Raw genomic sequence first — 12,929 nt, 5'->3', positions numbered from 1 at the left:
TTTTTGTGCAGGCTCCTCTGAAAGAAAGTCTCTGTCCCAAAGCGCTCACAGTCTAAAAGAACAGTAATTTAAAGACAATTGCCATGTAGTGGTTATCCTATAGGAAGCACGTTCAAAAGAAAACCAAGGCTGGTGCTGGACCCTTGTTGTCCTGGAAAAAATGAAGATGTTACTAAGGGAGCAGAAATTAGGGGGACTGATAGCAAGAAACAGGGCTGAAAACACAGGCAAAGAATTTGGAAGGTGAGAAGAAAGGTCAAAACCTGAGATATATAAATGAAAAGCACCCATTGTAAGCCTCATAGTGGAAATCATTTAGGACATTCTTGTAATTCTCTGCCTGAACCTGAGTAAATGCTAGGCAAAATATTTCTTTCAAAATATTTCTGCTTTTCAGCTATATGCATAGATAACTGACAGCTGTGAAATCATATGGCTTTCTCCCTGGGAAGCAGTAACTCTTGAGCAACGCCACAGAAATATTTAGTCACAGAAATGATGCATTGTGGTGCCCTCTTCCTCATTTCATTTTGCTGGGAAAAGAAGAAATTTGATTTTTCTCATAGTTACTATCAGGGCAGTCAAACTCATCAAACTAATACTGCAGAAGTGAAAAATGAGATTTTTAGGGTCCCTCAGAAGTTCCTATCACAAACATTACATAATCTGTAAAATGATCACAGTCAGCTGGTGACACAACATTTGCATTTGTTACACAATGGGTCTCCAGCTCGCAGTCTCATACTTGTATCGGTGTTAGCTGCACTCTTAAATTCAATGAGGTATTCAGCAAAGCACCAAAATTAGAGCAAGGCAAGATCTGTTACATCATCTGTTCCACACGCACCCCCTCCCCAGCTCCCCCCGCTTCTTCCCAAGAGCTTTGTCTGGTTCTAAAAGGCTCAAGTAACTTGGAGTCCTACCATGTTCCTTGGGAGGCTATCCCACAGTAAGGCAAATCTCGGTTTAACCATTTTATGTTGTTCTGTCTGAAAATAGGACGTACATGCAACATGAGATCAGCAGCTGAAAACTAGACTATGATGCTGCCCTAAAATCAGAAAAATGTGAAGTCCTCTGCGATAGGAAATGATCCTAACAAGTTTGATTGTAATACAGTGTAAGGATCAAGGAATGGTCCTCAAAACATCAGAGAGGAATGAGTGCTTGAAGGTAAATCTGCATATTAAAAGCCAATCCATTATATTAGGAACAAACACTCAAGAAAAGTAGAATGCATGTGGAAGGAAACATTTTTCAGCTTGGGAAACAACGAGTTGATTTTCAGGATGCTACAGGATTTGCATGTTAGGGACAGTTCTGGCACTGGTCTTTCAGCATAAACAGATCTCTGAGAAATTCCTGCAGCTGAAAGGCTGTGAGTCTGCATCTATTGGCATAAGATACCAAATTCCAAATTTCTAGGGGAAAAAAACCCTTACATTATTTAGGAATTTGAGCATTTCCAGGAATCTGGAAAGCAGGAGCATCTGAAGGAGGACCTAAACGTTTGTAGATGTTTAGTTTTGCTTGTCTTGCATTTTGAGATTGATACAGTTGTTTGGCTCAGCGCAGGGGAAAATGCTCTTTTACTAGTTCCAAGAGTTAGTGTTGGGGAACCTAGAACAGTTATAGAGCGAAGTCAACTGGTAAGATTTTAAAGAACAAATGTGGCAAAAAACCCTGTCCATGGTTATGGTTTTCCAAAGTGCAAGTCTCTTTCTTTAGAAAAAGAATAAATCTTTTCTTTCAAAGTGGCACCGCTTCCATGGAATAAAATTAATTTGCCCTTATTAAGAAGTATTCTGCAACACTATTCCAGTCGGTCTCCCTCTTAGTCAAAAATTGCTTTTGGAAAGCACAAAACAAGTTGTGACAGTATGTGAGTTTAGAAACACATAACATTTCATAATTAGCTTGTGTTTTTCATATTGCTGTGACTGACTTTAAATGAAAAAAAACCCCAACCACTGCAAATCTAAGATGTTTTTCTAAAATGATTCTACAATTTCTAGAATTCCAGATATAAACCTCACTTCAGAATAACTTGGCTGTTGCTACTGGTTCAGGTATGGAGCTCAGCTTTTAAGCTTGTCCTCTGTGTCCTAATAAAACACTCTGTCAAAGCAATTTCAGGTGAAGTTTTAAGGGTGGCTTTTCAGATGCCTCATGCCATGTTTAACAAAAGGGCTAAGAAAGGGACTGACAGATTGTAATTGTACAGTTGTCATCCTTTCTCTGCAGCCATCGAGCACGACACAGTGCAGAATTACTGGAGGGAGAAATGAGGGGGGTTTGGTCATGTCACTGACACAACTGTCAATGTGTGTGATGAGACAGATCTCCTGACTTTCAGTTCCTTATCCTTAGGGATGACTCGACTCAGAAGCAGCTTAGTACATTGGCTTACAGCTGTACAAATATAAATGTATTAGTGCCAGCTTACCTGAGGGTAACAATGCAGCTGTATAAAACAAATTTGCACTTCTCGACTGGCAAGGCAGAGAGCACTGGATATTCCCTCTGTGCAAACAGCAAGGTTTCCATAATGAGGTGGTGTCCCATCACACGACGTGGTTGGAGTAGAGTGTGCCAAATCCTCCTTTAACATTAATTTGCCATTTTCTTCCAAAGTATCTGTCAACTTAAGAGGGGTTGTTTATGTGTTACGTGCTGAGAAGAGAACCTCTCTGTTAGTAGTTGTGCTGTAACTGCAAGATTTGGGGTGCATGGAGATCTTTGTTAATTTAAAAGATAAACAAACAAAAAAAAGATGTACTTAGAAAACAGTTATGCTGACATTAAATTAGTATTAGTCTCTACCAATACACCTTTCCTTAGTTCAGGAAGATTATTTTTTTACCAGATTTTTTTTTTAATTTTTATTTAAAAAAAAATTTCTTCACTGGAGTCACCCATTCTTCCTAACATTTGAGTGATATTGTGGGCAAAGAGTATACAATACAAATTCATAACAATGGATGTATAATATTGTGTTCTGAGCTCTGGATGATGATTAGGCAGGACTTAACTGTTTGACATACAAGTCTGGCAAGTGAGTAGAACAGGATTTTTGCCCGACACTGAGCAGAAATATTATGCAGTTTATTCAGACTGGGCACTCCATCTTGCATGTTCAGAAACAAAAGCCATTTCTAGTTCACATCAATAGGTCGATCTCAGTTTATTTTTATACTGCTCCTCCCATGTGGAGCATTCCTGAGATGTTGACTGCATTTGAGTGGGTGTCACAGATAGGGAATGCTTAATTAAATACAGTAAAATCACTTTATAAAAATATGTGGTACTATAAAAACTCCAGTGTGTTGCACAACACAGATATTCAGATCTTGTCAGCTGTGGCAGAAACATGAAATCTTCCTGTTCTGAAAAGTCACAGCTTCTGCAGTACTTGAACAGGAACACATATGGCTGCCAGCAGTATGGGATCTAAGGCAGACAGTTAAGAAGTACTGGAGGGTAATGATGCCAGGCACTGGTGAAGCTCTGTGTGTTTGTTAGAACATAACTGTGTTGCTGTGGGTGTTGGAATTTATATTTACAGAGTTTCAATACATTGCTACAGTGTGTCTTTGGAATAGTTGTGATCTGGAAGATTGCCTGGTAAGTCTCTAACCAATACCTATCTGTTTTCTGCATCCAGTGTTTCCATCGAAAGCACCCAGTTGGACTTCTCCCTCCTCCAACTCTTCTGAGAGGCAAGCCCGTGCCTCAGAGAGCAGCTGGACAACCAACTCGGAGGACACCAGCAGCCCAAGCATTGCTCCCTCCTACACAGATCTGCAGTCAATTAATACTGAGGACTTGACCAGTGGTAGAACATCTGCAGCAGATTCAGCTGGTAAGAGGGAAGCCTTCAAGCTTCCATCTTGACCTTTTTGATGTTGCTCAAACTCAGTGCTCAGAAGTGAGCTACAGGGAACAGATCCAAAGCATAAAGAATAAACTGAAGGATTAGGCAGACTAACACTTCATTCTAGTCCAATTCCCAAAAAGTCCCACCTGGTTTTGACACATGCCTGATATAGGCAGGCTCCCAAAGTGAGATCCTAATGCGACTGTGTACCTGTTGGTGGACTTGTCCGAGTGATATGTTGGAGCATTTCAGGTTTTCACATACCACATCATCTTATCTAGGAGCTAGGTCTCACTGTATTGTGGGAGAGGCTGGATGCCCTTCCTAAACTTCTGTGCAGCAGTTTTCTGAATTCACCACTGTATTCAGCTGAGGCAGGTCTAGCTCTGCATGCCCCTCTCTGTTTTAGTGAGTGCCAAGTCACAGATCCAGGCTGCTGGATGTATTCTTTGCACTGTGCTTTGTACTGTTACTTTAAGGTAATGCAGAGAGAGTGTAAGAGATGACAGAGGGTGATTCAGCAGCAAATTTTGATCATTTAAGGATCCTTTATCTGACCTTGTAGGGATCTATTCAGATGGCATCCTGACTGTGGTGGAAAAAAGTGCTGCATGGCATTGTAGCTCATTGCTCCCTGGATGTACTCTAGATGGTCTCTGAAGCAGGGAGAAAAAAGCAGAGTGATGCTACCCCTGTCATGCAGAATTGGACAGATGAGAACTCTTAAATGACAAAGCAGACTTTCACAGAGCTTAAAAAGAGCTGGCATGTCGGAACATAAAAAGGGAAAAAATACACAGCTCCAGGAGGAAGCACCTGCAGTATGTTGGAAGCTGTTCACGTCAAGCTGAGGAAGGTCAGTAGCTACCCAGCTTGGTGATGAGAAATGATTCACTGGTGTCATGATAGCTCAGACATGGGAGGTATTTAATATGTTTTTTCTCAGGTGGTGAATATAATATGTGCAAAATAAGATCTGTTTGGGGAGAATGGACTTCTTAAGCCCCAGAGAGTTCGTATGTCCCTTCTGTGAGAAACATATGCATACATCACCTGAAAAGAATATTGATGGGTCAGTGAAACTGGGTTGGATATCAAGGCAGGTTCATACTCAGCAGCACAGTAGGTATCTGGCTGGGTGCTTAAGACAAAAGATTTGTGGAGAAGTAGTATTTTCTTTGGAAAAGTAGAGACCTTTCTTTCTTCAGATAATAGTTACCACAAGTCTGTCTGACTGTTTTTATTTTAGCATACTCGTCTGTGTGTCTGAGTTTGGAAACCGCTGGTAGAAAGGTAGAATACGCAAGCTGGCATCGTGTGCCAGCAGTTTGGATGCCAGCATGGGCATCAGTTCTATCCTGACGAGCTCATGTCTGTTAGGGTGAAGTGTAGTAAGAGTTTTCATCTGGGGTATGTGTTGGATAGTTTTGGTTTGTTGATTTGGTATAGGTTGCCAAAGGGTGGCTGTTGTCACTGGGACTGTCTCCACGTGGGCAAGGGAAATGACGGAGGCACAGTTTATATATAACTTCACATCATATAGAGAAATGAAAAGCAAAAGTGCTGCTGTATATCACAGGCATACATATGGAATTATTTACTATATATGACCAAAAGAGAGGTTGATACTTCAGTAAAAGCTTTATGTGCAGCCTTCTTACTCTTCTTTCTTTCCCAGTCAGTCACAAACTGACACATTTGTTAGCAAAACAGGTACAAAAAATCATTCCAATCACTTACAATGTTTTAAAAGTAAAGAAGTAGGTAATATAGGCAAGGCTGTGTCATTAGCTAAAACATAAGATACACTATCTTAGTGGTAGTGGAACTTGAAATAAGAAATACATTGAGTCTTCCTACCACTAAGTATGGAGTTTGCACAAGGGCACCATGAACGAAGTGCATCTGCTTGTTCCTGTTCATGGAGCGGCTCACAGCCCACACTACAAGGTGCCTGCTGGCATCAGGCAAGGTTTGTGGAGGTGGGGGAGCTGAGGACCTGGTGGCCATGGAACTGCTGTACAGTTCTGGCTGCTTTTCTGATATTCATTCCACCTTCATCCCACCCTCACAGTGCATAAGTGGACAAAAATGCACGATAACTTTCTTCTCTCCTTCCTTTCTGTCCCTCTCCAGAAACTCAGTTATTCAAGCCTGACTTGATTCAAGCATTTGATTTGCATTTCTCTTCTCAAAAGACTGGTTGCCTCAATCTGTAGTGGAGTTTGAAGGCTCCATCAAAGCAATGAAATAACATGTATTTTTTCCCATGAAGGAAAAGAGAGGAATCCTCACGCTCTATGTGATGGTGAAGTCACATTGGCTGTTAGCCAGTATGTTGATTCCAAGGTCAAGCTTGATGGAGGGAAAAAACCAGCAGATTCATTTCACTATTAAAAAACCCAATGAAAATAAGAAATAATTTATTTTTTATCCACTTAGTGATGGTAAAGAGTCGGGTCTATAAGAATAGCTTGGGTTTAATATTGTTTCAAGTGAGAAAAAGTGTGAAAAATTTTACTCAGCAGTCAGAGACTGAGTAAAATAACTATTTTAGCCATGGTGAATTTTTGTTGCCTGAACCACACAGAAGAGAATACAGAATACTCTGTTCCATAATTTCAGGACTTGGCTTGAATTTATCCTGCATGTAAAATGCTTAAGCATGAACTGCTTGTCAAAGTTCAGGGCATGGGGTTTTGTGTGAGTGCCTGAGGCGGCTCTGACTGCAGGTACACACGGAGCAGAGTTCCAGCAGTGAGAATGCACATCTTGGTGCTCAGGGCTGGTGGGCTCCAAGCAGGTGAAACTGGCCAGGAATCAACTTTCTCACAACTGACACAAGATGGGAGTGTAAAACAATTCCATGGGATTGAGCTTCATCTGGCACATGTGTTTATGTAAGATATGACCTGGGAAGATACCTGAGAAAGATGGTAAAGACCTGAATGATCCCAGCCTGAGAGTTTTACCCTTACGGTGGGGGAACTACAGAAATCCTCCCAACTGAGGAGGTTGGGATAAGCTCAGTGACACCCTGTGAAGGTAGCAGAGTTCAAGCGGTGAAGGTAAATATTGCACGAGCAGAGCTGAAACAGAAGATCTGCTTTTCAATCTAAGTGTAGCTGGAAGATGTACACTTCAAGCTCTGGCACCAAGAAGCCATTTATATTATCTTCATCTTTGTTGGGGGTGTGTGTGTGTGCGCTATTTTAGGAGCAAGGGAAAGACCTTCTTGTATCTGTGATTATAGATCTGGGAGCGCTGGGATCTGTTCTGAGGTTGTGCACAAATACCTTCCAGAATGATTGGGATTTCTGCGTTTCATCATTCATCTCTAAATTAATTTTTATTTTTATAAATAAGAATTAAATATTGACTTACAAAATAAAAATTATTACATATTATCAATACACATACAATAAAATACAATATATGCAAATATATAGCTTATATAAACTACATGTTGTATTATAAATTTAATAGACTATAATCTACGTAATAGAAGAATGTTCTGTGTGCGTGCGTATATAAAAAGCTGATGAGCCTTGTAGACGAGTTTTGTGATAGCTATTTTAGGTGTGTTGATGTTAGTTCTGTTGTTGTTTCTGTTGTGATTTGTATCTTAGGACAGCTGCAGCTACGCCATGTTTGCTGTGGACGATTCAGTTTGCTGACCAGTTGTTCTGTTTGGCATTCTCTTGAAGCTCTGGGACTATTGGGATACTGAGGAAATCGCTATGTTGTTGTTTTCTGAAAACATCTGCATATTTGGAAATAAAAGGTTGCATGTGTGACCCCTAACTGCTCAAAATCCAGAAAGTTAATAAATAGCACAAGGAATTAATTCTGAGAATGTTGTTATTTTCAAAGTAAATTGCATGGTTTAAGGGCGTTCTGCTGCTTCTGTTTTAAAACTTAGAGATGACAGTTCTGGCAAGCTTGAGCTCCAGCTACTTCTTGAAAGTAATGGAGGGAAAATATGAACTTTTCAAACCTTTTCCTGATGCTTTTCTGCAGTATTTCTTTTGCAAATATTTTTTTCTGTAACTGTAGCCAGCTAGGTACCAAGTCCCGATCTGATAGTTACAGGAATGGTGTTCTTTAGGTTTCAAACAAGCAGTTTTGAACAGATTATACACCTGTGCACTGAATACCAGAAACAAGCTCTGAAGATACTCCGTGTTAATTACCAGAGCAAGGGGGAAAATAGCATGCTCTGATGGTTACCACCAGTAACTTTTGGTTCCACCCAGAACTGCGTTTCAGTTATGCTGTATAACTATTAACCAACTTGGCCTGGTGTGCCAGTCCCATACACGTGGAAAAATTTGTATGTGAGATCCTACCAAAGCCAGCAGGAGAAACTGCAGAGAGGAACATCTAACCATTTCTTCAGGGAGGAGGGGACTCCAGAATACCATGAGCAAATAGCACCTCAAATGTGTTCTTGCACAACTCCAACCTGTAAGGGCTAAATCCAGCATGAGGCAGGGTTTTTTTTTTTCTTCCTTATGCCTGATAACAGCCACCAGCTAGCAATTCAGGAGTTTTATACTCTGGTTGGCATCCCCTATTTTTCTCAAGGCATTTCTAGGTTCTTTAAGAGTATTGCATTTGTAGGGCAGAACTGGGAAGCTAGGTCTTGGTGATTCACAGCACTAGGAAAGTTCTGATCCCAAGTGTCAGATCTGTGTACTGGAATCTGCTTCCTTTTCAGCACTTTATGGCTGCTTTAAGGAATCCACACTATCCCAGTGACCTCTCCAGCAGTGTTGAATCCTCCTCCCTGTTTTGCTGTAGGGGAGCCTGCAGCTCAGTTGTGCAGGCTGGACCTAGGTGAAGTAGAAAAGACCTTTGCAGTATAGCCTGGCAGTCTTGCTCTTTGAAGCAGGTGAAGATTGCAAGTGTAAGCAGTGGAACAGAGTCGCTGTCTCAGTCCCTCCTTATGGCAGGAAGGAAAGGCACAGAAAATCTGCCAAGGGGAGGGAAGAAATGTTAGAATGAGGAAAGAACAGGTACAACAATAAGCAAAAGTTTATTTCTGTCTGTTTGGTAGAAAGAATTACAAAATAAACTTGGGCTGTAGTCGTCTGATTCATGACTTTAAGGTCAGAAGGGAGGACTGTGATATCGTTATTATCATCTAATCTGGCCTCCTGCATGTCTCGGGCCAAAGAACCTCACCCAGTCATTCCTGCACCAAACTCATAACTTCAGTTTGAGATATATAGCATATTCTGAGCAAACATCTCCATAATATTTTTCTGATTAACATCAACTGCAGCAAAGTTTGCCCCCGTTCAGCCATCTCCAACCATTCAAAACTTCATTTTTAAAAAGGACTGTCCTAGTGATAATACTTAAAGTGGAACTGAGATGTCACAGAGCTCAGCTCTGCCAGCTTGTGTCATCAGCTGGGGATAAATGTAGTACCTAGTCTCTAAAGGTTCAGTATTTGCCTCTTCTGTGCCCCAGAAAATAACACTGATTAGTTTATCTTCTTTATTACCCTGCCTCCCAAAGAAGTGTGGTTGAAACTGCTGTTTCAGAATATCAGATTCTTGCTTTTTCTTCAGGAGTGATGAGGAATTTCAGGGTGCAGGAGGAGGGGATATAACATTGCTCTCAGAGCAAGAAAGGAGTTAGAAGAAACCTCAAAAGAGTCTGCTGCTACTAATTCTTACTAGGCAGTGTCTTATCTTGCTTACTTGTGTCAATTAATCAAGCCTCCCTTGCTCCTCCACATTCTGAGAACATGAGGTCTAAGATAGGGAGGAGGCATAGTGTGAGAGGAGAACATGAAAGGTGTAAGTCTGATTTTCATTATTGCTTATACATGTTTTAATTAAAAACAATTTTATTTTTTTCAAATATAAACAATATAGTAATTTTGCTGTTTAATGGAGCGTTTTCTTACCAGCATGCCAGCATAGAATCAGTTCTGCTTTCGTTCATGTCATTGGTCCTGTGCTGCAAAGCACTAAAGGAGCATCCCTTGGTTCAGGTGCACTCTGAAGTGCAGGCTACAGTAACTGTGGATTTGTAGCAGGGTTATACTTTGTCATAAAAGAGCTAAGTGCTGAGCCTACATGGTGTTCCTGATGAATTTCACTCTTTCCACACCTTTTCACTGACGGTTTTATATAGTCAGACCAGCTGGAAGGAAAGTGGACAGAATTCCAGCCCCAGTCATGGAACTGACCTGCTGATCACCTTTTATGTCGGCAGTACCCCAAGAGAATAGATGTGGGTAGATGCTTTGTAGCTATCTCATGCCAGTGAGGCAGACTAGGTGGTAAGAAGCCCTCTGTTTGTGTTTGTAAGGCTGTGATTCCTCAGCCACGGTGTTTACATTGGCTCCAGTTGCTCTCTAATGCAGTGCAGAAAGCCACATGCCTATGTGATAAGCCAGACGAGTTCAGTAGGAGATTTTGCAGCTGGGCAGGACATTTCAAGTTGAAGCATAATTGGAGATGGAACACTTAAGTGCAGCGGCTATCTGTGATTGCTGTGTTGAAAGAGGAAAGACTTGGTTTGTTCTGAGCGGTTCTGCAGGATGCTAAATAACTTCTGAACTTAAAGCTGCTGGGAGGGAAGAGAACCAAGGCATCCCCCCACATCCAGTGCTTTCGAAGTGGAAAACGCCAGTGGTAATATTCAGTGGAGTTACCTCTCCTTCTGCATTCAGTTCCTGGCAGCATGATGCCGAACCACTGATGGGAGGCAAGAATGGCACTATAGCGATAGGATAGCAGTGGTGCAGCACTTTCCCTGCTTCGTGCTGCATGGTGATGTAGCCAGTGCCCCACGGAGCTGGCTGCACCCGGGGGAACCCAGTTCTGCTGCTCTTGGACAACATCAGGGTTCACCATGAGGGGAAATTACCCATCTGAGAACTCATATTTTCCACTCTCGATTCTACGTGGCAGAGAAGTAAGCAATGTTTCAGCAGTAGTACTAATTAACAGGAGCTCTAAATAATTTTCTGTGGTCTCAAAGGTCTTTTCCAACCTAAATGAGTCTATGATTCTAATTAGAGATCCCAATTCTGTGTGGTATTTCCTGTCTGAATACAAAGGGGCTGAATAGAATTGGCAGTGTAAAACAGCAGGTGAAAAGGCTGGCAGGAGCAGGCAGCAAGTACGAATGAGAACTTTCATGATGCATGGATTTGCTTGTTTCTCCATTACTGTGGTATCATCTGAAACCTAAAAAAGGCTCAGGAGATCACTTGACTATGCAGCACAGGAATGGGAAAAGTGGGAAGTAACGCCTCTGGGGATCAGTTACAGAGTCGTTTTCTCAAAGAACAGTGTGGGATAACATGTGAAGCAGGTTTGTTTAAAACAGGAAGAATGTAGGAATCATTTAAGCAAAACTTCCAGCTTCTGTGTTGATAATTATTTTTTTTTTTGTGCTTAGAAACTTTTTGTGATTATTGTTGATGTCTGTTTTTATCACAACTTCCGCCTCATTTATTCTTTTATTTAGCCCCAGTGTTAGGGAAAAAAATGCCACCCTTTCTGCTCTTTCAAGCCAGAAACGAACAGAGTTGGATGAGAGTAGTGTAGGGCAATTGCTGATGTATGCCTTTAATTCAGTATCTCCGTTTTCTAGCTGATCTACCCCTGATCAAACCAAATACTGCTAGAGCACAGATATAAGATGAATCTTGCATAGTGAGCTTTTTCATCTGTTATTAGAAGCAATTTGGTCTTAGTTGTCCTTGTGCTTGACAGATGAGACTGAAATCCTCTGCCTAATCTTAGAACAGATAAAACCTGGTATTTGCATTATGACCGTGCTTATTACGAGAGGAAGAGGAGACATCACACTACTTTCTTCATTCTGTTCTTGGCTACCAAGAATGAGAATTGTGATCCTGGATTTTGTGACATGGATGCAAGTCTAATTTACTTGTCGTAAACTTCCTAGCGGTATTGCAGTAAATCTTGTGGAGACTACTTTGAACTAATCACTTAAGTAGTTTTTAAAAATTGAATCCTAAATTGCTCAGCACCTATTGTGAAAGAGTCCACATCTGGGTTTGGCACCTAAAACTGCTTACAAAATAGTCACATCCCAGCTATTCCTATTATGGCGCAGCAAAATTTTCAAATTAGCTGCAGCTCAGTCTGCTCCTCTCCAAATCTAGTTACTTAGCTTAGCACCTAAAAGGAGAGTAAAGATCATGTCAGCATATGTCCTGTAGCAACGTGTCCTCATGCACGTCACAGGCTTTGTGAAAATTATGCTATTTAAGTGCAGATTTTGGTGACCAATTTATTGAAGCTGGTGTATTTTCACATGTAGACATTTCACAGAGCTTTAAACATGACTCACTTAAGATCGTAGGAATGGAAGCTATTTCCCAGGACACTTGTGTAAATGTATTCACGACCATTTCCTATCCATGTGTTCCTGTGCCAAAATTGCCTTTCAAATAGCTCTTTGCCCTCTCCAGTGTAAGCCCGCTAATATATTTAGACAGTGTAATTTTATATCTCTCTATTGTCATTTGCTAAACTGAATGAGACAAGCATTCAGTATTCTGGTTCTTAATTCTTCTCCTCATCCTAACAAGCCTTTCTCAGCTCGTGTTCTTGTTTGAATTAATCTTTCCTGGATGTAGTGACCAAAACTGCAGACTGAGGTCTCACCATAGCCTGGTACCAAAATATTACTGTTTCCCCATCTTCTGGAATTCTCTCCTTGTTGCATCCCAGGGTCTTACTTCCTTTTGGGCTAGTGCATCAGGCAAGTACCCATTCACTGTATTCAGATTAACTCTCTGTATCCTAGATCACTTTCTCTCATACATAACTGATGAGTTCCCTCATTATAACAATTGCCTGATTGTGAACTTTTTATTGTTTAATTGCATTTCATGTCATTTCTGTTACTTCAGTTCTCAAGATGAACCACTCCTTTCAGTATGATGTTCAAAGCTTCCTTCATAGACCCAGTTCCTCCTAATTGTGTGCATTCAGCAAATACCATTAGCATGTTCATTTCTGTGCCATTATCCTTATTTAAAAATAAGGACAAA

The 12,929-nt window shown here is 41.0% G+C and overlaps 1 protein-coding gene across 3 annotated transcripts in view; it reads left to right on the top strand.

Annotated features, from left to right (window-relative positions):
* The window catches only part of STON2 (stonin 2), a 79,255-nt gene that overhangs the window by 21,160 nt on the left and 45,166 nt on the right, over positions 1 to 12,929 (top strand). For all 3 annotated transcript variants that reach the window (XM_037395435.1, XM_037395436.1, XM_037395437.1), the window contains one exon: positions 3,665 to 3,862. In XM_037395435.1, coding sequence (XP_037251332.1) covers positions 3,665 to 3,862 — 198 coding nt within the window. The remainder of the gene's footprint in view (positions 1 to 3,664; positions 3,863 to 12,929) is intronic.

This window comes from Falco rusticolus, chromosome 7 (genome assembly GCF_015220075.1).
Source record: "Falco rusticolus isolate bFalRus1 chromosome 7, bFalRus1.pri, whole genome shotgun sequence".
NCBI lineage: Eukaryota > Metazoa > Chordata > Aves > Falconiformes > Falconidae > Falco > Falco rusticolus.
Note: the sequence above shows the minus strand (reverse complement) of the source record. Positions and strands in the feature narration are given on the sequence as shown.